Below are 26,321 nucleotides of genomic sequence, written 5' to 3' on the forward strand. Positions count from 1 at the left end.
GGTTATCATTGTGAATCTGATTTGTGGTGATGAACCTGCTGTCTGTTGCTTTGTGTTTAAATTTCTCTTATAGCTCTTATATACATTTGCATATCATTGCTGCTCAGCCATTTTCCCATGAGAGGAGAAAGTACTGCAGGCAATTTATCTCATATAACTGATGCATATTAGAAATGCTTATTGAGAGAGGTTGGTGAGTAGTCATTTAATGATTACCAAGTTTTCATGAGGATTCACTGTATAGGTTCTTTGGACAACGAGCAAATATTTGCTGTTATCAGAAGTCTCCAACTATGTGATTGACATTAGATCTGATTCAGGGGTTTGGAGAAGATGACATCATTTAATTTACCATTAAACCTTTAGGAACAGAACAGAAACAGCTTAGATTTTCCATTACACTTTAAAAGAAAGGTGCTTCGTAGAAACGATTATCTACACAGATGCAGATTGAAGTTTGCTCGAACTTTGTTCACAAAATCTCTGTACTCAGTTATTTTAGTTTGTCGTGCGCTGTTTCCCGTTAAAGTCTGAATGTCGCTGCTTTGTGCATGTTCCAATCACTTTTTCAACAAAGAAGTATGAAGTAGGAGTTGGAGAAGTAAACCTTGTCCTCCCTTTTTCCTTCAAAACACTTCAGATAGTGCTCGGGGCTGTGACCAAGGCTCACAGGCCCCTCACAGAGCTCAGTCCAAGGCCGGTCCTTTCGAAGGAAAACACAGAAAAGGACACATTGTGAAGAAGCCCTCTTCCTCAAAATATATCCCTTCTTCTTTTGAGCTCATCTGGAAGGGATGAAGATGGATCTATTTTCCTAGCAGACATGACATTGCTTGTGTTTGTGTGTCGGTGTGAGGTGCTATAGTCGAGGCTTTTACAAAAATCCAGATTATGGTACACCCGGATCTTTCTGTGATGTGTGCATCATGACTGGCTTTACACATTACAGCCACTCCTACCAGAGATGAGTGTAATAGCAAGTTCAGCTGAGAAACCTGGTGATTATGACCTGCTGTGAACACCATATCTCTCTCTCTCTTACTTACACACACAGTCACACACACCACCCCTCTCCCCTCCCCCTGTCTTTCTCTTGTGGCCACTTTGATCAAATCTGTGCTCTTACGTCCTTGACTGCTGCCCCCGATGCCTGACCCCTGCATTTAAAATTTCCCCGCTTATGTAAAAGTTTATGTAGATTAATGCCACAATTTATGCAGATTCAGTTTTTGCCACTCAGGCTTGAAGCACTAAAAGGTAGACGAGCGTCTGACCTTCGGCGCTATCGGCTACGTGAGCTCTCACCGATTATCTCATCACTGCGGCACACAGAGTGAGTTCTGTTGAAGAGATGGAGAGCAATTCCGGGACTCATAATGTACCATTTCAAACTTTTTATTTACTGAGTTGTTTAAAACAGCGGTCTTTTGTAAAAAAAAAAAAAAAGAAGGCATTCAGGAGTCTCTGTATGGTCAATGTCATCAAACATAGATTGTCCCCTCTTTAAAACTTCACGCGTCCCGCAGCGTCTGTCAAACAGAAAACAAACTCCAGTGGAGGTATCAAGCAGCCGTGTGTGTGTCAGGCCGAGACTACGCAGAGCCATAAACTCAGAAGTGGCAGCAGCATCGGTGAGGTTGAACAGTCAAGTACCATCAAGCGCAGTTTGTCATAGAATTGGGTCTATCTGAAAGCAAACAAAAGGCTCACACTTGACTCGAACTGCTCCATGTAGGCTAAGTGCGAGCAAGCCTGTCTGACACTGGAAAATGGCTTTCAGTGTGAGCAGACAAAGCAGAAGAGTAGAGAGTGTCAGCGGTAAATGTCACTGTTATAACTTTCATGGAGAGAGAAAAGAAAGCCGTTCCATTTAGCTGTGCCTGTCATGTAGTGGAACATGGCTGAAAGGGAAAAGTCAAGGTAACTGGAGAAGTTCTGAATGTATAGATATTTGTATTAATTGTGTGATATATATGAGTTTCTTTCCTCTTTCACTTTAATATAAATAACCTTCAATAACAAAGCACTCACACTTCAATCTCACATTCAAATTAATACATCTTTGCTGATTTATATCCCCCCCCCCCATCTCTGTTAAGAACTTTCGGCAGAGAATTTCTTGACATGACATTCAAGGCCTACAGCAGCTCTCTGTGTTGGTATTAGTGGTGATAGCAATGAGCTTTACAGCAGCATTTCATGCAAGCAGAGCCTCCTTCAGGTTGCTAACCCTCTTCACATTTTACACAAACACAAAGTGACCCGCCAGTCAAGCAGTTAAGACAACATGTCAGCTGAAGTTAGAGCTACATTGAGCTAAAAGCCCAAGCTGGCACTGAGGCCTGGAGGGAAAACAGCTGTTCACTTCAGTGTGAGTGTGTGTGTGTGTGTGTGTGAGAGAGTTTTTGTATGCGTGTACTAAACAGTATACCGTAAGTGTGGCTGCACTATTTAGATGTTTCTGTGTCCTGTTGAGCCGTGCAGCGTCTCTTTCACATTCTTAGATAAGGATGCCTCATCTTACAAGTCAGTGTGTCATGATGTCATCGCTGCTGTTTGCATTATTAACCTCGTAGTCTGATGAAAATCAACTGTTGAAAAACTTGATCAAATCCTACCATTTCACAGCTTCCCAATCCTACAGGTGAATGTTATCAAATATTGAATCTACAAATGTCGCTGTGCCAGTTCATTGCCAATCATCACAGGAGAAAATCCTCCTCGCTTTAAATCTCAGATATAACTTGAGAAGTGCTTTATTGAAGGTAAAGAATACTGGGAGAAGGGTGAGGGGGTCAACAGGGATTCATTTTAAAGCAGTCTTTGCATTAAGATGTTCAGTTTAGCCGATATGTGTAAAGGTTGTGTCATGCACTTTGTCTTGAGCACTCAACCAGCAGAAAACATGATTCACCCTCATCCTTGTGCTTTTATTCAGCCATGCACTGACCCTCTTCAGGAAACTCTTTCTGTCTTTGTACAACATTGATGAAGTGTTTGGTGCCATCAGAATAAAACTTAATTGTTGTTTTATTCGGGAGTGAGTTTTTTTTTTTTTTTTTTTAGCATTTGAAGTGTAAAATGTATAGTTTTATCTTGCAGCAGTATTTGATTCACACATTAATTTACTTTCAAATCAGTGATATCATTATTTGACACCTGGAAGCAGTCAGAGGACGCCTTGTGATAGAAATGAGTGTTGTTAATGCCAGTGAAGGTTGTGTGAACTGATCATATCTTCTCCTCCAGGGTCAGTTCTCCTGCAGCAGACGGACAGAGACGGCCGGACTGCTCTGGATCTGGATCTCACAACAAGTGAGAGGGAGGAGCTCCTCCACAGCACGCAGGTCGGAGACTCCTCCCTCCAAATAGCATCAAACGAGGTCTTGAACCTGCCCCTCTTGGAGGCCGGATCCTGTCTGCTGGCCACCATCATGTTGTCCTACCAGCGAGAGAGAGGCCTACCGGGCCGAGTGCAGCCCAGTGACAAAGCCCACAGTCTGGGCTACAAGCTGGTCAGGGCCCTAGAGGAACACTCACTCCAAAGAGTGACTTCAGGGTGGAGCGACCAGCGGGCCGTGAGGCTGGTGGAGGACACAGAGACAATGTTGGGGCTCTGCAGGGGGCGTTACCTGGGGCAGCTTTGGACAGCACTGAGAGAGTGCAAAGGTGACAACACGGTGCTTCTAATGGCCTCATTGGAGGAGCTTAAGTCACGGGCAGAAGCACTGCAAGCTGACCTGTGACAGACACAATGGAAAACCAAAACAAATAGCCCTGAAATGTATTCATGTTGAATTTTGGGTTGTTGTTTTTTTGTTTTTTTAATACTAACGTTTCTGTAAAGTTACTACCTCAATTTCTAGTTCTGGTTTTCTTCACCAAATAGGAATGATGTGAGATGGGTTTTTTTCACTTGTTAACTATTTCTAGAAAAATGAATTAACATATCTGACTGTTGGATTCCTTTGTTACGATGTGAAGTCATTCAGGCAGCATTCAAAGTTACTGCCACAGTGAAAGAGAGTTAAACTAGTTCTCACAGACAGCCTCCTGGTCTGAGATGATCTAATGTGGTCAGCGGCACGGACAGATGTGAAGGATGAGCCACTTCCTGAAGCTGAACATGAAATAGGAGAGGGGCTTAGGCCGGCATGTTGGGGAAGGGCCGAGTGGGCGACAGAGAAGAGGAGGTGAGGAAAGGGGGATTTGAACCTGAAATGTGAACCAGTAAGATGGATGGCCTTATGTTCCTTCAGTGTTTCCAAAGAAAAGAGGCTTTGTTTTTGCAATAATCCACACACTGTGAAGATGATAAAAAATATTTAATCTCATGTTTGTTTTCTATAATTTTGTCTTTCAAAATAAGCAACAAACATCAGATGCATTTCATTTCGCAAACAGGAAATATACATTATTTTCTTTCACCCTTTCTGACCAACCCCTGTCTCAAATCTTTATCCCTATCCTGAAATGTTATTGGTCAAAACTGGGCACATGGGAGATGATGTCACAGGCAGGCAACATCGCAGGCGCAAATGGACAGAATCTTTAAAAAATGAGACAGGCATACATACATCTACATTACAATATCATCACCAGACCGTCAACAGGCATACTGTATAAAATACAAACTTAAATTAATAATTAGATAGCTCTGTACAGTACTGTTCAAAAAAATAGTCTCATTTCAACTTGGTGCAAATAAAAGTGCTTTTTTTTCCTCTACAGCTGTCAGTCTGATACATTCCTTTGTATTATTGATTTTCCCAACATCATACAAAACAAAAACACTTTGGTTTGCTTGCAAACAGAATCGAAACCAAATAATAAATGATACAAAATTAAGAGACGGTATTAGGATGCAATACCACACAATAGTCACCACAGTTTGCTGTAAAAGAAGTACATACAGTAGTAGACATACATTTCAGGTATTCAAACAGTCCCCTCAGGCATTAAAAAAAGACATCCTTCACAAGCTGCAGAGTGTGTTTGTTGAGGAGGCTATAATCAGTCTGCGACGCTGCTCTTGGGGGACAGTCTGTTATTGTCTTTCAAGTGGATTCCTCAAAGCAGCAAAACAAAATCAATGGCCCTCTAGAGTGACAGATCCGAGCCTGTTGATATTTAAGCATGGAGATGGATGGAAGGAGGGGGAGGGAGGGTAGAGGCGACGCTAGGCAGACAGGCAGGGCGAGAGGATGACAAAATGGCAGCAAAGAGCTCTGATTGCGGTGCAGAGGGGGTTTAGGGCAATAAAGACAGACAGAGAGATAGACAGACAGACAGACAAAGGAGAAAGAATAAGACGGAGGAGCAGGGGAAAAGATGGAGGCAGGGATCAGTAGGATGAGACGAGACCTCCTCAAATGTAGCCTGAGCTGTGATCTTTCAACAGATGCTCAGCAAGAAGCCCAGGAGACCGTCCCTTCAGACAGGGTCGCAACCCGACTCACTGACGAATGAGGGACGCGCAGAGAGAGCAAACAGAGAGAGGCATGATGGGAAGACGGGGTCTGAAATAGCATCACACACATACACACGCATCCCGATCAGTCCCTGACATCTCAGGCCTGAGTCCCCTCAGAGCCTCATCCTGTCACACAGAGACTCGCTGCTCATCTAACTGACGGCTTTCTACACCAGCAAACTCCAGCTGGCACTTCTGCTGCAACACACACACACACTCTGGATTTTACATGCTGACACACACACACACACACCGACTGAATCTGCACACCAGTCTACAGCTGGAGGGGAGATACAATTGTAACACACCCCGGCGCTGAGAAAAGCAACATGTCTTTGATTGCATAAACGTGTATACACAAACACTCTGACATGCACAGTTCACAGACACACACACACATGCCTCTGTCTGTGGAAAGAGAGATCAAAGTTGAGCTGTGGGCACTGGAGGTGGGGCAGATGGAGAGGGCGGCCAGCCTGGGGCACAGCATCACAGAGAGCATGTTTGGGTGTTTGTGTGAGCGCATGTGCCTGAGAGGGAGAGAATGTGCGAACTGGATGTTACGCTTTCATCTGTAGGTACAGTGTGTGTGCGTGAGATCTCTTAAAGAAGTATTCACTAAGAGGATGTTTTTTTTTTTGTGTGTGTTTGTGCATGTGTGTGTGTGTGTCTGTGTGGCTGCACAGGGAGACATGAGGAAAGGGGACCAGCCTTTCAAACAAGATTAGAGCAGAGGTTGCCTAAAGGCCTGACTGCCTGGCGTCGCTGCATAGACTGGGTGACATCTATATTAACACCACGACAGCAGAAGATCCCGGTCTGATGTCCCTCTCGACTGACAGAGGAGGTGTCTCGCTGATTGACAGCTGGGGGGGTTGTCTTAAAGGGGGTTAAATGTAGCTGCAGTGACATTTCTTTACATTAAGTCACAATAAAGGTCATAAATTCATTTTTTTTCCACTTTGGGTAATGTTGGTAATGACACTTTTGATTTTATTTTATAAAGCACATACAGTACTTGCTCTACTTTGCACTTTTACAACCATCCACTGTAGATTTTTTTTTTTTTAGGTTGTTTGTTTTTCTTCTTTTTTTTTAAGAAAAAGCTCATTTGGCCGTCGTGTTTATACAGACAGACACCACAACAAGCCTTCAACTTATTGGTCCAGTTTCCTGTACCCGTGGAACGACATGTCTGCAGGCAAACACCATAATTGTTAATCAACTTGGCCGGCTGAGTTAAGTGGAAACATTTCAAATTACTGCCAGTGAAAGTAACATCATCGCATCCAGGGGGGAAAAAAACAAGAGAGATACTCCAGTACAAAAACAATTAGAAAAATGAACATATAACCAAAATCATTGAATAACAACAATAAGAGTCTATTGCAGAGTGATAATGCTTCAGAATGTATAAGGCTTGTATTTTGATAAACAAGGACTCGCTGAAAAAAAGTCGATTTGGAACGTTAAATGTTTAAACTCTTGTTGTCACTTGTTTGACACTTGTGGCAGGAATATGGACGGAGTCCTCCGAACTCTTCGAGTGATGAAAGCAAGAAAAAGGAGGAGAGGGGCTCACACGGCAGAGAAAAAAAAAGTCATTCCATCCATACTTTAAAAATCAATCAAAAGCATAACAGGGATAGAAATAATTCAAGAGATTTCTTGTACTCTGCATTTTTCATACAAAAAATTACACTCCAGGAAACTGTACCATAACATTTGAGTAAGTAAAGACTGATAAAAAGGTTAAGAGAAGAAAAAAAAAAAGGGAGAGATAAAACGGAAGAATAGTTGAGCAGAGCTGGTCTGCCTCTGCTCCTCAGAGTCCAGTAATAGACCACGAAAAGAAAAGTGGAGAAGAGAGAAGTTGGTGGGCGGACACAGTCATCTACCCGGGGTTGTTTTTCTTCCTTTTATTTGGACTGGGATTGGGATCCAGTTTCAGCTCTCGGTACTGCACCTGTTAAAACACACACACACAAACACACACCACCCGGTCAGGTGGAAAGAGCAAAGGATGCTTGAATAGCACAGAAACCCTCCAGAGACTCTCTGAGTCCAGCTGTGTGGAACAGTGGCCTCAGGGAAGGGATTACACACTGATTACAACACGCGCACACACGTACACAAACACACACGCAGATGCAGAGAAAGACACTGACATGGACACGCACACACATAACATAATACATGTACACTGTTCAAAGCTCCAGATACACTCCTGCTTACACACAGACGCACACATGTATTTATAAATGTACACACACATTCTTTCACAGATGTGGGACAGTGGCCTGAGGGGAAAGGATCACACAAACAAACAGAGAACAGGGCAAGGCCTCATGGGAAAGCTTGGAGAAACAACACAGTCATCCCGGCACAGTGAGATGGAGAGAAAGGAAGGAGAGACGGGGAAAAGAGAAAAGAAGACGGATGCAGTTACCCTTTTAAACCCAAAAGCTTGTGCTTAGATAGTACAGTAGATATGCTTCCTACAGAGTCAAACATTACTGATTATATGACTGTAATTGTTGAGATAAATTAAAAGAATAAACGTTATACTCTTATTTCATGTTGTCACAAAAAAGAGGCAGTTATAAAAGTCAAACATGTAGGATTGTTTCTGTGGCAAAAAAAACCAAAATGTCGGTGGTTAAATATGTACTATGAAAGAAGCACACAGGAGATTTTCACTGTGTTTGCATCATTCATGACATTCAAAAAAAAGGGGGAAAAACAATTCCTTACAATACAATCTCTCCAACATCGTTCTCTCTCTGTGTGCAGGCTGGTTGAGATAGCTGTCAGAGAGCCTTCTGTAAATGAGCAGCTTCTTCTAAGTAGACCTGACCTTACGAGGCTCCTGTTAGTCTTCGGATGCACAACGGCATCATCAACATATGACAACTATTTTAAGTCCCTTTAACTGTTTGAGCTTCAGACAGTGGAAGAATAGTTTCCTTTTTTAATGCAATAAAAGTGTCCTGAAATGTCCTTGTGAACAAAGTAAATACTTTGACATTGACAGGGTTTGATTGCAGTGTGCGCTTTAGTTCAAGGCATCACACAGCAGCTATCTGTGCAGACTTTTATTAACACTCAGGAAGCTTATCTAAGCCTTAATGCCACGCTGTATCCACAGAGCTACACTGATATTTCAAAGCAGGATTTGACTTTCTCTAAAGCCTCATGTTGTCATTTTTTAACAGTTATGTAACCTGATCGAAACCAAAACTCACTGTTTGCTACAGCTGGTGTCAAATCAAAACGTTGCGGGGGTAAATTATGGACCATTTCTTGACCAGGAGCAGTGACCTCCTAGAGAGTGATTGTCCCCGAGGGTTGACAAGCAACTGGAGATAGTTATAAGATATATTGTGTTGATGAGTTGAGCTTGGGCTGCACGGTGGTGCAGTGGAAGAGATTCCTGGTTTGAATCCCCGTCGGACAGGAGCCCACACGTGAACGGGGAGAACAGGAGTTAGCATGTGCATGGGTGGGTTCTCTCCAGGTACTCTGGCTTCCTCCCACAGTCCAAAGACATGCTCGTCTCATCAATTGGTGACTCTAAATTGCCGGTAGGTGTGAGTGTGGCTGGTTGTCTGTCTATGTGTCAGCCCTGTGATTGACTGGTGAACAGTCCAGGGTGTACCCCGCCTCTCGCCCAATGACAGCTGGGATCGGCTCCGGCCCCTTCCCCCCCTGAAAACGGGAAGCGGTAAAGATAGCTAATGGATGGATGTAGTTGAGTTTGCTGGCAGTGGTTTGTATATATTGTTTCCTTTAATCAAAGCAAGGCTAACTGTTTCCCCCTAGTTTTAATGCTAAGCTAAGCTAACCCTTACCTGTTCATGTATATGTAACAGAAACCTAGAGGTGATATGAATCTCCTCATCTGTCTCACAGTAAAAGATAACATAAGTCATTTCCTAAACGTATCAAAACTATTTCTGTAATAGCATAATTGATCCTGACATTTGAAATCTTAAGACAACTTTTGTATCACTTTGTATCAGAAGATTCTAAAAAGAGAGATTTTAGCGACACACTTGCACTGTAGTGATTTTCTGTACCGTCACTGAGGGAGTGTCACGTTTTTTCTTCCCATAGCAGACTGACTTCCACTTCATGCACTGCAATTCAAAGATGGTGAGCAGAGCTTAGAAAGAAACAGCTCCTAAGTGATGGACACTCGATACGCAACAGCATCACAGTGGCTGAGCGTCAACAACCAGAGACTGTCACTCTGGTAGTCTCTCACTTTCAGATGTACACACGCACACACTTGTGCATGCACACACAAATACAGTCGCTAGCCTAGACAGATTCAAGACACTGACAAGCGCTAGCCACTGAATCAGAATACTAATAAGGGGAAAAAAAAAAAAATAACTTAAGCGTCACAGCACCAAAGAGCCAGTATCGTCTGTGGGATCCTTCCTGGGCTGACGTACTGTAGGCTACTCTGCCTGTCTGACTGACTGACACCCTCTCTGATTTTTCCAGGCAGACAACAAACTGACGTCAACACGGCTTCTCTGTTCTGTCTCGTGGTGGGTCTGTCTGCTGTGGACGAGAACAGCAGCGTCTGGCTGGGAATGAGCCTTTATGATACGTCTTCTACTGGTTCCCACTGTCGCTTCAAAAGAAGCTTTCCAGTGTCCTCTGCCTGCAGTGTACACATCTCAGAAGAGGCATGTGTTTGTGTGGGTTTGTTACATGGACATGCACATCCTGCACCTCCCATGCAAACACATCATCCAGCTGCTGATGTGTCATTAAAATCCCATACAGATCTGAACACTGCATACACCCACACACACACACACACACACACACACACACACACACACACACACACACACACACACACACACACACAATGGGGTACAACAGTTCTTCTGTCTCACAGTCATGGTCACCAATGTCTCGTTAAGGTGCTTACAGAGTGGTTAGGCTAGCATGTGTTGCTCTCTACGCCTCACTAGGCAGCCAGCAGACTGCACTGATTCAGATCTGGACACTCCTCACTGTCTCCACAAGGCAAACTGACATCCTACCAAACAGCTGTACAAATACGACCACAATGTTAGATACAGCGAGGGAGAAAGATATGAGGAGATAGCATGAAAGGCAACAAGGAAATAATCCAGGTGGAGAAAACAAGGGAAGGAAGGATTGGTGGGATAAAGGAACAGAAATAGACGGGCAGATGAGGGGAGGGCAGAGAGCGGGACAAACCAACAAAGAAAACGGGAGAGAAAACAATGAGAGTGAAGAGGAGGCTGAGTGAGACAGGGGGGGAGATATGTGGACACCCGGGTGATGACAGATACTGTTCTCATGTGGGTGTGGATCCTTCAATAGCCCTGCCAACTAAAGCAGACAACGGAGCAAAAACTCAGGGGACAGAGAGGGGTTTATACGACCCCATCTGTGTGTGTGTGTGTGTGTGTGTGTGTGTGTGTGTGTGTGTGTGTGTGTGTGTGTGTGTGTGGGGGGGGGTGTTTAGTAGTATTTTTGGACCATGACAGTCCTGGCACAGTGCCCACATTGATGGCGATCAATGACAATAGTGCACCCATGGATGAACAAGTGAGTGAATGGTTGACTGATTTAATTCACTCATGAGTGAAGGAGTAACTGCACAGCTGTATGTTGGGTAAATAAATGGACATTAATTGTTCATATAAAATTACTGCAAGCAAAAAATCCCCCGTTATCAAAATGTTTTTCCATGGGCAACTTCTTTTTCTCTCTGGTTGTTTGCTGAACGATTCAGGCAAGCTGACGTTGATCCAAAAGTAGGACGGCATCTCTTTCTGTTAGTGGTCCCATTATAAGGACAAACGCCTACGGCAGAAAAAAGGAACAGGCAATTTAATTCTGCACGTTGACAATCCTGTCCAAACAAAACTCTTTGTGAGCGTAGACAAACAAAAGTTTGCATGTCATAGAAAAGTACGGTTTTGTTTTCTTATGAAGAGCAGCGAAGGGGCTCGAAAGAAACGGTGATAAAGAAAAAAAAAACACATCTCAATCAAACAGTTGTTTTGTCTGTGAAGAGCTGCCAGCCAAGAGAAACGGCGCATCACAGGTTCAATTCCACCTTACAGGTGACAGGCCTGCCACATGATATACCCTTGGCTTCCCCGCTCACCCCAACTTACGCACGCACACACATAAGCATATACACACATCAACCAAATAAAAGCTACATAAAGTCAGACGAAAAGGCAGAGGAGGCAAGCAGAAAGTGGGACGTTAGCAAAATAAAAGAAAACCGGAATTGGGTGAATGTTAAAAAAGTGTGGTAATGCGGCGAGCACATAAGCAATTTGGTAGCACAAGTGGGGAGCTTGAAGGGAACATAGACAAGAGAAGCAGTGGGTAAAGACCCAGTGCTGCTCAAAGGCTGCTCCACCCTCGCTCCTCTCCCAAATGTTGACAGTACAAGCGTGCAAAACAGGCTTTGAAGTGTGCTCTGCTGAAGGGGCGCCGTGTACCATGCATCGTGCTTCATTTTATCGGTGTTACCCACAAAGCATCCCAGGACCTGCTCCTCTCTCTCCCCGTTTCTTATTCTCTCTTAGTCTCCCTCTCATACTGTCGATGTGGGCAAATAGACAGGCCCAAAGAAAGTTGGGTGCAATAGGGGAGTATTTTAATGATACTATGTTATTCTGTTTCCAGAGAGAGCAAAACTAGGCGGGTTTCATCTCATGTGACGCCTAATGGAGCATAAGGGTTATTAAATGTTCCCAGGGAAACACTGTTGTGTATAGTTCACACATCTGCAGATCGGAGGATTCAGCACTCACGTCTAGTGTTGGGAGAGGAAAGGCATGTCAAGGTGACATCAACCAGTGAGGAAAAAAAAGATAAAAGTAAGGAAAGTTTTGCCTATTAGCTGCTGTGGCATGACACATACTGAATAGTGACTAATTGGCCACTCGCAGTGAGATGTTTAAATTTGTCACAAAAGCGGGGAAGGACAAAGCAAAGGAGAGAGACCTCTGGTTGATGTAAGTGATGGCATCTGGCAACGTTTCAACCTTTAACTATCCTGCCTTTGACCCCCTCTATGTCCAGTGAGGCTTAATTCCCAACATAAATGTTGTCTAAAAATATTAACCCCACTCCCCACTGCTCATTAAGCGCTAAATTGGGATTCATGCTTATTTTTGTACAGGGGGTTTGATCCAGCTTCTTTACACCGATCATAAAAGGCCACTTGGCATGCTAATTGCCTTGGCCCTACTTATGCACTCCCTAGCTCACATGGCTAATGGTGTCGTAAAACATACTACTGCACTGACACCTCCCAAACGCCAGGTAGGGAAAACTTTGCCCTATAAAGGTGCTCAGTTTGGCCTCGTTTAAGAGGACATGAAGGATTCCTTGATAATGACCCCAACGATAGCTAATGCTGGCAAAGGATCCAATCCAGATACAGGAAACTGTTGCCCAAAGAGGGACAATGGCTCTTCCACATACACATGCACTAGAAACCATGGGAGCTTTTAACATCTCCGCTCACAGAGGGGTGTAATGATTTAAGTAAACTGTTCAGGTGGTAAAAGGTAACACTGCTTGTTGAGGCTTCCATGCAACCCTGGGTATTGGGTTTTTAACGGGTGTTTGACGGTGCTCTTAAAGGATCAGTGTCACTTATTTTAAAGAGCTTGGTTTGCAAGAGTGTTGTTAAAAAATGCAAAGTTTCTATTTTGTCCTGTACATGAAATAAATTAAAGAAAGAAGACGAAACTGAGTGTCAAAAAGAGTTTGCATAGTAGCTGTGCAGCTCAAGAAAGTTGGACTGTGGTTCTGTGTGGATGAACTTTGTATATCAAGTCATTAGAGTCTCATCAGTCCTAGCTGCACCTCTAAATGAAGTGGAAAGCGTCACTGAAACACCACGACCCATTATACGCATCACTTCTAAGAGAGCGTGTGTGTGTCATTATTAATGTGTGTCAGGTCACCCCGGGCCCTGAAATAGCACTTCATTAGTCATCCAAGGTATCAGGCATAGTGATTCTTTGCCCCAATACCAGGGGGTGCCATGGACACATGCCAGGGAGGGGACACTGCATTTGGATGCCAGGACCTGTGTGCATCATCCCAGAACCTACAGGGTCAAATCCCCATGGACGGCTTTGAACCTGTAAGGCTGGGGCAGGCAATGAGGTGAAGCCACCACCGCAGGCTGCGGTGGGATGCACCACAGAGCAGAACGTTCTGGTCTGTTTTTAGCCATTGACCAAGAACATGATGTCTTTGCAGAAAATTAACCTTTGAATTCAAAGAGAAAGTGATCAGTGCAGGTCTCAGTTCTTTCTCAGCAAGCCAAACAATGACCCTAAACTTCACATAGCTATTCAGCTATTGTTATAAACAAAAATGTCCAGACCTGAACATCCTCACCCGTCTTCTCCTGAAAGCTACCCCCCCCCCCACTCTTTCACCTTCATTACTCTGTACGCCTGCACACTGTCAGTGAAACCTGGCAACGATCACCATTCTGACAGCTGCAGCAATAGCTGTTACAGTAGCACTTACAGTATTTACTATACAGTAGGCACAACTCCAGCAGAATGGGCACCAGACCAGAGCAGCATGTCTGCCCTCACCTTCCCCAGCCAGCAGGCCCTCATTAGGGGCCTTGTAAAGGACTAATACCTGCAGGGTATGGGGCCCTTCACTACTCCACTCCTCCAGGCTCCAGGTGTGTAAGGTGGCTGCACTCAACGGAGGGGACAGCTTGGGCTCATTTAAGCCGAGAGCTACCTGCCTTGTGCCCCAGTAAACTATGAAACTGTAAAAACGGACAGGGGCAGACAGGAGGAGAACACGGGGGGTTTGGCAGGGGTGTGCAGGGGAGCAAGGATTACGACCCTGTAAAGATGAAAGAAGTTGTGGGCAACAAGCGATCAAAGAGGAAGTGTGTCAGCACTGATGTGGCACGGGATTGGTCGTATCAGTGCCCCTGGTCATTCAGCGTCAGCCTGCATGTGAGTTTATCTGTGCGTTCATGTGCATGTATTGAACTCAACACAGCAGGGATTAACTGCCACAGCGGACACCATCGGTGCCGGATAACCTACGACTTTCACAAGCTGCCGCTTAATTGCTGTTTAAACTGCACTTCATCCTGAGCAGCATAGCACAGTTAACACACACACACACAAACACACACACACACACACACACACACACACACACACACACACACACACACACACACACACATACACAATATTTTAACTAACAAAGCCTCTGTAGTCCTGAGCCACAAAGTTAATCTGATCTCACGGTTAATGTAGAAGCAAAACCGCATGAGGCTGGTTAAGTGTTGGTTGACACTCTGTTTCAATTACTAGCATAGCTGGGAAACAACAGCTAACTGTTACAGCATGTTTGCACGTGTATGGAGACAAATCAACCTAGTTATAAGCTGGGCATTAAACTCACTTCACATCGTCTTCTTGTGACACAGTCCCAGTTATGTAAGTGGAAATTGAATTAGACAAGGAAGCTTTTAATTGGAAATCACAGACACAACTTTGAAAAGCCAAATCAACGGCTAGTTAGTTCACATGAGGAGTACAAAAGAGAGGAGCAAAACATCTGACAGGGAAAGAGAATGAAAGAAAAGACAGAGAAAGATGGGATTATAAAAGGACACCTAACCCTTGCCCGTGTCTGGAACTGACAGATGTGTTGTCAAAAAGATAGAAAAAGATGAAACAAAGATGAAAGTGTAGAGTTCACCCACCACTTGTACATCTGAGGGCACTCTGGACAGAAAATCTAGCAGCTCGTTGTTATCAATAGTGTAAGGGTCTCGGAGCTTTTTGGTGAATTTATTAACACCTGTAGAGAGAGAGGGAGAAACGGAGGGGACCAGAAGGGAAGAGTGGGTAAAGAGAGATAGGCATGTAATATTGCATGTTGTACCAGTCCTTCAAGCCTTTATGGTTTAAACATTTAAGAATCAAACTTTACAAAAAAAGAATGAAGACTGCAAATGAACCTGTTCTTGCTTTTGTTTAAATGGACATTTCTTTAAATTCAAGCATTCTGTTAAATATAATTTCTCACAAACACAGTGCATGTAAACAATCTTCCCACATTTGAGAGTCGCTCACCCCAGGCTAGCACGATGTATCTTAAAGGAATGAAGTAGATGAGGATGGTGGCCGCTCCGAGAGCCACGATGGCCAGCCAGCTTAAAAAAGGCACAGTCCAGTTAAAAGTGCTGAAAAGAGAAGAAAAAAAGAGGGACTGTAAAAATGGGGAAACATGGCAAAGCTCCGTCTATCTTTACATAGATATGGAGAATAGAGTGAGTAAATGAGGGCTTTTCAATACTTTTCAACCCAAATAAGATGATCAGGATAATCGGGCATCGCTAATTTATCACACTCACCTGAGTTTGCAGAAGGAAAGAACTTCAGCAAATGTCTTACAGGTCACGATTTCAGGGTCAAATAGGCTATGGATATTACAATTACCGTACATAATATGATCAGTAAAATGATCTTTATGTTATGGAAAAACCCCAGGTTCCAGATGATTCTGTATGATTTAAAATATTTGTACTTATAATTAAATAAATGAAGTTGCATGTGTATGCAGTAGTGTACAGTAAATACGTGGTTTGTGCATTTTCATGGTGCATTTCCTCAGAGCAGCACTGAGTTCAACTCAGTGAGGCTAACAAGAGGAAGCGGGGAAACCTGGTATGGCAGAAGAAACTCTGGGGCATGCAGAGCGCAGCGGAGCGGGCCGGGTGCCGAGGAGTGGGCTTACGACTCACTTCTTTATCCTCTCGCCATAGGAGGCCACTTCATCCAGTGCATTCTGCACGCTGATGCACACGTCCTGAATGGCATAAAGCTTGTTCATGAAACCCTTTCTCTCCGAGTCCTGCATGAGAACAGATAGAGATGTAGGCGAGGGAGAAATAAAGTAAAGGGTGAGGGAAGAAGAGATCGAGAGAGTGAGCGAGGAGAGAGGAACAGAGAGAGACAGAGGACAGAGAAAGAAGAGGCTGGGCACAGGCATCGTTGTGGAAACAATACATTTTAAATAGCGTCAAAGATTTGGAGTGGGGGAGCCAAATCACCGGATATCCTGCATGAACTGACGGAGCGCTTTCATTCCAGGGAGTAATAGAGATATAAAGTCGGCAGAACAAATCTAAATGTTTTCCTCCTTACAAAAGCTCACACAAGAAAATTTGAATATGTGAATAGAGAGGCAGAATTAAACTCAAAGCCAAATGGATACATCAATCTTTGGGCGTTCTGTCTTTCTCTGCGGCTGCCAAGACAGCTAGGAAGACCGGGCAGAGCCATCTTTTGTTCTGCTGGCTTGCACATTGTGATGATGTCACCAGCCATGACATCATTATCATCCTTATTAACACCGTCACCCACCACGAAGAGCTCTTCCTTTTCCACTTTTGATGGTTGAGAACTTGAGAATATTGTGTGGGGGGGGGGGGGGGAGACTAGGCATGCTATGTAAAATCTGCAAAAAACCCGTCCTCTTTCTGAAACAAAGTGAAGAATTCAAGAAGTCATGCAACAGTCAACGAGCTGCCTGCTGACTGACAGGACAGGGACAGGAATGATCTGGACGTAATGAGGAGACAGAGACTGTTGAGGGCCTTTGGCTGAGTGAGGACATCGACACGCAGACCAGTGTGCGGCTGAATGTGACTGGTGGTCATGCTCTGCAGACAAAAAGGGGACATAACAGGAAGGTGCACTATCTATGTGAGAGGTACAAGAGTTCCTGGTGGTACTTTCATGGGTGGTCAGTTTACAAACTTGCAAGGGAAGAAGACTTTCATTATGTCGTCCAGCACCTTTATGTTACAAGCCTAACACAAAAGAAACAGTAAAAGTAGTTTGTCCAACTCAATCATTTATAATTTGATTTTGTTCTTAAGGGCTGGCTGTTACTAGATAAACCCATGTTTGCTCTAACCCCTATTTTTCATGATAAATATAAACACATTAAACCTTACAAGAGAATTCATGTTAGAGAGCTCTTTGAAGAATTGAAGTTAATAAACAGATAAACAGAAAAAAAGATTAGGTTTTAGTAAAATAAGCTTTAAGAGTAACCATGAGATTATGGCCCAAGCCTTCATGGCCATTACATATTTATTTTTTGTTATGGCTGCGTTATTGATGAAGATGGATGGACATTGTTGAAGAAGAGAAGTAAAACTCTGAGTAATCCTCATCATTAAAACCAAAGACGACAGGGAAGGAGTCAAAGACATGAAATCTGAAGGACCCCGCAGGCCTTTACCACATTTTGAGGCCCCCCCACCTCACCATAACCCTCCCACTGAGACCCAAAACACCCCACCAGCCCCCCTTTACTGCCCCAAAACCCAACCTCTTCTTTTGACTCTCCATCCAGGATCAGATAATGTGAAAAATGAACCATGGAGCAGCCAGGGAGACCACATGGCCTCCCCAGCAAAACCACACAAGACAAATAGATATAATTAGACAGCGTCCCTGGGTTATTTTTCTTCGCAAATATATTACAAGACTCCCTTTCTTTCTTCCCTTCTCTCTCCTCCTCTTCTCAGAGTCCATCTGTTTTTCATTGCTCGCTCAAACAAATCTCTGAACGCAGGGCCTATTGTGCCGGGCTGGGTTAGGCCGGGCCGAGCCGGGCTGGGCTGGGTCAGGTCGTTTTTTTTATTTTCGGATCCCGGACTCAGGGGAGAGTGTTTGAGGGCCAGGGGAGTGGTGTGAGAGAGCAGGCGGGGGTGGAGAGGATAGGTCAGAGGTCGTCGGGGTATAAACCATTGCCACATGCCCCTCGGACTGCGGTCTGACTCTTATTTCCTGTCTTCAAACACGGCGTGGGGAGGCAGGAGGTAGGAATAATACAGAGGGCCACGGAGAACCTTGTTTTCCCAGCTTCCCTGCACACTGTGCACATATGGAGCCAGGCAACCTGTTCTTATAACGCAACCTTATATGCACACAACGACACACACACACACACACCCTGCAGCTATTAGATAAGGTTGATCTGCACACCTGGTCTTGCTGTTTGACTCTGCAAACGATATTATATTCCGGCAGAGATTAAACGATGAGGGCCCTCGACTTTTAAAAGCGGGTTCTTTCTCTACTGAGCAAGTTTGTTTGAGTCTCCAATGTCATCACTGAAAGAGAGAGAACCGAAACAGAAAGATGAGGAGGGAGATGCATCACAATGAAGGTTAAATAGAGCTTTCTTTTGAGAGTGATATTTAACAAAATGTAAAAATATTTAAACCAGGAGGTAGCTCTCACATTTACTCATCCTCATAAGTGGATCCATCACTGGTGTATTAGGTTCAATCAAGGACTCAGTTTGGTGACGCTTTCTATGATATTGTGACAAATTCAGCAGTGTGTCTATATGACTTTTCCTGTGTCTGTCAGGGAGCATGAGTTGGTCTGTTTGGAGACCTAAAGGCACAGCTAATTAAATTAAATCTGTGAGGCCTCTCCTTTCTAATGGCTCCTGTATCTAGACATGTGTAGGCCTAAAATCATGTTACAAATCCAACAGCTCTGACAACATGGCTGGAATCAGTCAGACAGATCATGTAAGAAGCCTGCCTAATGAATTTAGCATCATCATTTTTTATCACAACTGCAGTTTAATCTGTAATGGATTATGCTGACTTCTAACAGTTCCTGTTAGTCAGCTTAGTTTACTAAAATATGTCATTTCAGTCGGCTGAAAGAACAGTTTTTGATGTTTGCATCGTCTTTAAGAATGACCTGAATGTACTCATATTGTTTATATTTCTCTTTGGTATAAATGTCACATTTATTTGTATGGGAAGTTTCTGCCACAATTATACTTGCCCCACAGAAGGACACACCATTTAGTACCTTAAACCCTGATCTTGTCTGCATTTCACAGCCAACGGTACCCTTACTTTGTTAGTGGTGTGTAGCCAGATCTCAACAGCCTCATCAGCTACGTAATAGCGGGACAAAATTGTGGCCACACAGTGTAGCCTGCTAATAAATTTGGTGTGGAAAAACAACAACAACACAGGAGACAAAGGACAACAATGGAGGATGTATAAATACAATATAAAAATATATAATATAAATGGCTCTGAAGGCCTTTACACATTTCTTTGTATTAATAGTACTAATTGATTCTCTGTCTTTTCTTGTTTGTTGGGCTACCACTGATTCTGATCATTAAGTTTTTAGTTACTGTACAATAAAGGGTTAGGACTAAACAGAGGAGATGTAAACTCTGTAGAACTGCAAACTACTGTGTCATGAATAACAAAAAGTGCACTGAGAATGTTTGGATGTGAAGCAGAAAGTCTTTGACATCAATTACCTCTCATCAGGTTGAAATATTTTGTAGTCTTTTTCTTTGTTGTCAGAGATTTGTTTTAATTGCTTCTTTGGGGTTTAAAGAAATATTTTTATTTTTGGGGTTATGTCCAAAGTTTGCATCATTGTTTGGATGCTTGCATTGGGATATGAAATCTTAGCCAAGCACCAATCAATTTTGCATCGAGCCACCCTGAGTGCAAGTATTGCTGTGCGGGCTGCATCATGGGAGCGCTTCCATCAGGGGAGGCAGAGGCGGGAAGGCTCGTTAAAGTGATGTGAGTTGTTTGCATGCGTTAAGGAGAGACAACCCTCAGTAACACCAGAGAGCGCCCAGGGACACACGCTCTCACACACACACACACACACACACACACACACACACACGCTCTCTCTCACACACACACACCCACACACACACACACACACACACACACACACACACACACACACACACAAAGAAACAGCCATGTAAGGCTAACCACACTGCACGTGCTGGTAAATTGTGGTAAACAAATGTGGTAAACTCCTTGAAACACTTGATTAAATATTAAACAAAGGAAAGATGCACAATGCCTCTGTGTACTCGACTGCTCCACTTCTCTTTCAGCGGTACAGCATCACTGTAGAGTACGTTTAAAAGCAAAAGTGCAAAGTGAGCAGTTGTAAACTTAGCAAAGACAGTTTGTTCCTCGCTGACCCAAGGCCTAGAGCTAAACAAGAGAGAGGTCACTGAGGACTCAGCCTATAACGATGGACTCAAATATCTGTCCTATATCTACTGGGTGGAAATAGAGAGAGCCATCTGAGACTGTTTTAACCTCAGATCACGTTGTTCCCGTTGCTGGTTTATGACGTCAAAATGATAAACCTAACCGTTATAATGTAGCAGCATATATACCCATCGCACAGTGAAATGAGTCTGAACCACAAGTGGCTGCTGTTCATTGCTGCTGTGCTAAAATTGCACCTGTTTTTCTTTGTTGTTCTTGTTGCCTCTCTCCCTCTGACGGCACAGTAAAAATTGAAATGTCATATAAAACGTGACAGGATGCTAATATGTGGCTCCCAGAGGGCATCTGAAAGCGCTCTTGTTGATTTTGTAACTGCAGAGGGAGTCAGCCTCCCTCCCGTTTCCATCCAAGGAAAAAGAAAAAAAAGAAACATTGAGAAGTTGAGATTGTTGAGGAATGCTTTAGGGGTGACACTTATTCAATGAACTAAGTCTGTGCAGGAATTAGGAATGACAGAATTATAAATACTCTTTCGACTAGGCATCTACTGCATATCTGATGTGTGATGTTTTGCCAGGTCACAAAACAGTTAAACATGGATGTAAGAGAATAACCATTTAGGCAAGAGATAATGTTTTACTGGTTAATTAATTCAGTCTATTGTGTAGGTTATACGTATGTGGTTTACAATGTTGAGTTAAAGTATGGCTCATGTATAAAAGAAAGCTATCAGGAGTATAAGTATATTGAAAAATACTCATAGTCAGTTTTTGTTCATTTTCAAGAACAAAGGTAATAATGTATTATTTGCATTGCTGAGTTTTTCCTAGCTGGTATGATAAGCCAAATTTGTATTGCACGTTTGTATTTTAAAATCTGTTTATGAGACTCTTGGAAAAAAATGTGTATCCAGAATAATACAATAAGGAGTCTCTTGTGTTGACCTTACACATTGCTACCTTACTAAACACAGAGGCAAATTATGTAAGCCAATAATTGCCCTTAAAATTAAAACTAATATGTCGTCTGTGTCTATTTCAAGTATAACCTACTCCACTGGGGAGCAATGAGTCACAGATTTCACCCACTGGGAGTTAACTTAAGAGAGACTTGTAAGGGGGGGAGGGGGGGGGGAGAAAACTTGGGAACCCAGTGGCCTAGAAGATCATCTCATCTCTGTCAGGAAATGACAACAAGACGAGACAAAGGCCCTGCGACCGGCCTCAGATACCACCATGCAACCTGGCAACTCTCCAGCACCACATGAAAGAAGCAGATGTTCCTTCTTTTTTCAGGGTTGCCGTTTGAATAAATAATTTATTTCATACACAACAACTAATCCATGAGCAAATGTGGGGAATACATCTCTATTTCCCCTCCCTCTCTTTACATCATAAGCACATAAATATTTGTTTAACTAGGGTGTTGAGATGCGCTGCACGTCTTCATGTCCCTCATCAAGCAGCTCACACAGACACACACACACACACACAGACAGACACAAAAGGCAAAAGGCAACAATTGAGATGTAAAAGGGCGTCCTGCTCCCATAGGCTTTAGGTTTTGATTCTAAGAACGATACGAGTTATGCATAATTAGGGGCATGACCGATCTGACTGCAATCAGCTGCACTCTAGTGATTTGTCAGGTGGCTTAAGGCTTCTTTGCCTGTAATTTGTTTGACCGAAAGTTTGATAGAGTCAGCATTTCTAATATTGGACAGGCTCCCAAAACAGCCCTTCAGAAACCAATGGTTGACGTCACTCAGACTAAGTCCATGTTGTCGTACAGTCTACGATGTGTACGAGATATAGACACATTTCTTTGAGGACCTCTGTGTGCATTGAGGGCTGCCTCTAAAAAGCCAAAGTCAAACTCCAGTTAAGACTGTCAGCTCAAGGTGGACCAGACAGAAACAATGGTCTCTAGTACTCATTAGTCTCTTCAACCAGACTAGTCCCATAGCGGGGATAAATTTACACATATGTAAAAAAGACAGGGATGGGGGGGGGGAGAGAGAGAGAGAGAGAGAGAGAGAGAGAGAAAGAGAGAGAGAGAAAAAGGGAATAGAAGAAAGAGTTGGAGGTGATGCTGGCTTATTTTCGGTTTGACCTCTGCCTCCTGTCCTAAAGAGAAAGGTTTCTGTTGTTACAACGTGTGTCTGTGTGTGTGTCTGTCTAATGTGTCTGGGTGGCAGGAGGTTGTTTGCCACTGATCATCTTTACCCATCACCCCTGGGGGCCTCTCATCACCTCCACCACACCAGCCACTCCATCAGACTCAAGGTCGGGGGCACACCCACACACATAAATGACTAGCTCTCCAAAACTTCTGCACTTGATCACTTTCCCTTCCCTCGCCTCCTGCTGAACGTCACCCGACCCCCGCCTACCCTGCACCCCCAGCCTGCTCCATCCTCCCCCCCCACTATGCCTCACCTCTGCTCCCCTGCTCCTGTGCTCTCCTTTCCCTGTCCTTCCCAGGATCCAGCCTGGCAATGTGTGATGAATGGGACAACATTACTCCTGTCCTCTGTTGGCCTGGTTAAGCTGCTCCCGCCCATCTCCCTCCATCTGTCAGTCTGTCTGTCTGTTTGTCTGTCTCTGTCCCCCGGTCTGAGCTGACTTTAAAACATATGCTACAGCAAAACTGTATCTCTGGATTTGTTTAATCAACCCAAAATAAAGGTACACGTGAACTCTTTTATCTTGATAAAGGGATTGGAAAAAAGGCAGATTTTATGATTCTGTAAGGAGAGGTATGTATTTACACGAGTCTATTCTATTTAATTAAGAATTTTAACAACACCACACTTAAATTTGTTTCAATCATCAAATTTCATCGTACACTTGTGCAAGTTAAAACACATTCCATTCATCACCTCAGTCTGTAAAACTCTCGCTAACTTTGGCGCTCCTTTAATCATATATTCAGGTTCAGAGACACTCAAGCAATAGGAACAGCTGTAACAGCCACTGTTTTAAACTTTGTTTTGGAAGGGGGAAAAAAAACCGACAGTGCGAGAGTGCATCGCTATGAAGTGAGGGGATCACATCTTCAAAAAAGTAAATAAAATATGCATCCTCTCTGTGCTCATTACAGATTTATGACTCTTGTTAAAAGAAAAGGTGGCGGCTGCCTTCTAACATGTCTGACTTTCAAATTCAGACGACACTGCTGTCAAGTGTTGTGCTCCACATTCTGTCCAATGAGAGACCAGGGGGGCTGAGTGTGTGTGCCATCTTCCACATCTTATTTGGTGAGAGTCACGTCGAGAGTTACTTTGGGTGAATGAGAGCACACAAGAACTCCTCACCTACAGAGCAACGAGAGCTCATTGGAATCCTTTGATGCATAGTTCATCAGTCAGAAAGTTCAGTTGGTTCAGCTGCTTGCGTGTATGTGATTCAGAACAATAACAGTTGGGGGAGTCGACATTGCTGCATTAGGCATAATGAGCATTGGGATTTGCTCCAGCAATATGAAATAGTTTTTGCTGTTTCTTCAGCAACTTTTAAAGAAAAGAGCGCTCACAAGTGCATTCACATCACCCAACCACCCACAAATGAAACTGGTGCACACATACACACTCAGGGTTGTGAACTCCTGAGAAAATTAGTTTGTTACGTGCTTATTATCTGTGACTTAGGGGTCATAAGGTGTGAAAACAATCATTATTTGTGAGAGGAATCTAATTAGTGCTTTCCAAAACAAAAAATCTAAATAGGAGAGGATTTAATTCCCTTATGGCCCCTCTCTCTGCACAGACTACATCCAAAGCAAGTACAATTACACTCTAGTCACTCCTAATGTCACCTTTTAGTACCCAAGAGTCAAAAGTCCCACAAGCAAAACATAGTTAACACTCTGTTGCACTACACTCTACAGCTGTCACCTTGCAGTGTGACACGTTTACAGTGCTACAGGCAAGTCACACAAGAAGACGGGAGCAGCCTTCCATGCTGGAGCCCCATTAGCTCCCCCATCACCTTAAAGAGCAGGCAGAGGCTGAGGCCTTGAGGCGGGGTTTGGGTTGCGGGCTGAACGTGCAGTGCATAGGTGCTGACTGAGACGTGGACAGGGGGACAAGGGGGCTTAACACACACCCCGACAGGACGGCAGACAAGAGGCCGCCAGACAGACGATGAGCTAACTAGGAAAACCGGAAGACAGCAACACACACCATCAGGAGACAGTGCCAGAGCCACACACATGCCCACTTACCACCATCGCTCGTATCCACTCAAAGTGCCAGGAAGCCAACATATCCTCGAGGATATGGTTTTTATCACGGCTGTCCTCCCAGGGGCCTGGTTTACGGTCCTTGTGGATAGATTACAGTGAGATTTTCTCTTTACATCCCAAAGAAATAAGGGTGAAAGAGTTAAAGAAAGAATGTGGTGTTTCACAGCTGGCGCCTTATAAATGATGCTTTGGCCAATGAGCCAAAACTAGACTGCAGTCTGTAGGAAAGAATAACTTTGTTCTCAACTTATGAACTTTAGAGACTGTAATAAAAAGCATTGCAATGGAAACATCTTTTCTTGGTACTCACCTTTGTTTGGACAAAGTAAATGCATTGATAGTTAAAAGGTGACTGATTTGAGGCTTGTGTTTCTGCGTCCATTTGGAAAGTCTTTAAACTTTGCATTAACAACGCGTATACGGTGAGCTATGCTAACGTTATGGTGTACTGTCCAAGCTAGAAAGAAAACACAGTGCAAAAAAAACAAAATTGCATTTAAATAACAAAGGCCGAAGTTGAAGCAGAATTGTAGAAAGAATGGCAAAGAGTCAGCGAACGAAGGAGAAATGAGAGAAAGCAAAAGACAAAGGGGGAGATATGCATCTTGCGGGAATAGAGATAATAAAAGATGATCCACCTGATGTATGTGTGTGACAAAGAGGAAAAACAAATAAACAACGCGGTGTATTTTGCATAGAGAGACAATACCCCACCATGCCTCTTTCACCCTCCTTTTTGTTTTCATTCCTCCCTCTATTAGCAAAACATGATTAAAATGCAGTTCCTACCAGCGTCTCTGCTGAACAACGGGGGGAAGAAAACAGACTGTGAGATGGGAAGAAAAATGAAGCGGAAAAGTCAAAGCATCTTTTTCAGCGTGACGCTTTTCATCCTTCACAGGCGGTGAGAAGGGAAGAACACAGACATTCAAACTTTTTTTTTCTCTTCCCCTCTGTCTCTCTCTCCCATTCTTCTCAAGAGCAAAAAACCCCCCTGATACCTGAGGACAACCCCACTGCATTACAATCTCAATAGCCTGGCAAGAAACAACATTTCAGTCACACTTTTTTTCGGAGCATTGATATAATTCCCATTGCTCTCTTTAGTCCAATTACATTATGCCATGTTGCTATCTGAGCGATCAGCGCAGTGCCGTGACTGGGATCGAGAGAGGAGCGCCGGGGCTAAGGAAGGTGCTGCAGAGCTCAACGTGCAATCTGGAGATAAGTCGAAAAACTTGCTCTGTTTAAAATATATTCACACTGATACAAAGTGTGTGGCTTATTTAACATTACATGGAGCAGGGAGCCTAGGCACTAGTTTATTGATACACGGAGGAAGAGACTAGTGTTTACAGAAAGACGATGGGGAGGACAAGAGACCTATAGACAGAAAAGAAGAGATTCTATAGGTTCAAATAAGTCACTTAGAGTTGCTGTGAAGCCCCGCAGGTTAACAACTGGATATGA

At 43.6% G+C, this 26,321-nt stretch overlaps 2 protein-coding genes across 9 annotated transcripts in view; one reads left to right on the top strand and one right to left on the bottom strand.

Annotated features, from left to right (window-relative positions):
* The window catches only part of slf1 (SMC5-SMC6 complex localization factor 1), a 30,762-nt gene extending 26,428 nt beyond the window's left edge, over window positions 1-4,334 (top strand). The window contains exon 18 of the mRNA XM_061037965.1: window positions 3,250-4,334. Within this exon, the coding sequence (XP_060893948.1) occupies window positions 3,250-3,746 (497 nt within the window). The 3' untranslated portion in view covers window positions 3,747-4,334. The remainder of the gene's footprint in view (window positions 1-3,249) is intronic.
* mctp1a (multiple C2 domains, transmembrane 1a) overlaps window positions 1-26,321 on the bottom strand; it is a 229,893-nt gene that overhangs the window by 96,653 nt on the left and 106,919 nt on the right. For 4 of the 8 annotated variants that reach the window (XM_061037957.1, XM_061037956.1, XM_061037963.1 and 1 more), the window contains 5 exons: window positions 24,834-24,929; window positions 16,302-16,411; window positions 15,631-15,740; window positions 15,258-15,355; window positions 4,307-7,439 (listed from right to left, as the gene is read on the bottom strand). In XM_061037957.1, the coding sequence (XP_060893940.1) occupies window positions 7,368-7,439; window positions 15,258-15,355; window positions 15,631-15,740; window positions 16,302-16,411; window positions 24,834-24,929 (486 nt within the window). In that variant the 3' untranslated portion in view covers window positions 4,307-7,367. Of the gene's footprint in view, window positions 1-4,306; window positions 7,440-15,257; window positions 15,356-15,630; window positions 15,741-16,301; window positions 16,412-24,833; window positions 24,930-26,321 lie in introns of those variants that run through there. The other 4 variants (XM_061037959.1, XM_061037958.1, XM_061037960.1 and 1 more) reach the window with 3 other exon arrangements.

This window comes from Labrus mixtus, chromosome 5, assembly GCF_963584025.1.
Source record: "Labrus mixtus chromosome 5, fLabMix1.1, whole genome shotgun sequence".
NCBI lineage: Eukaryota > Metazoa > Chordata > Actinopteri > Labriformes > Labridae > Labrus > Labrus mixtus.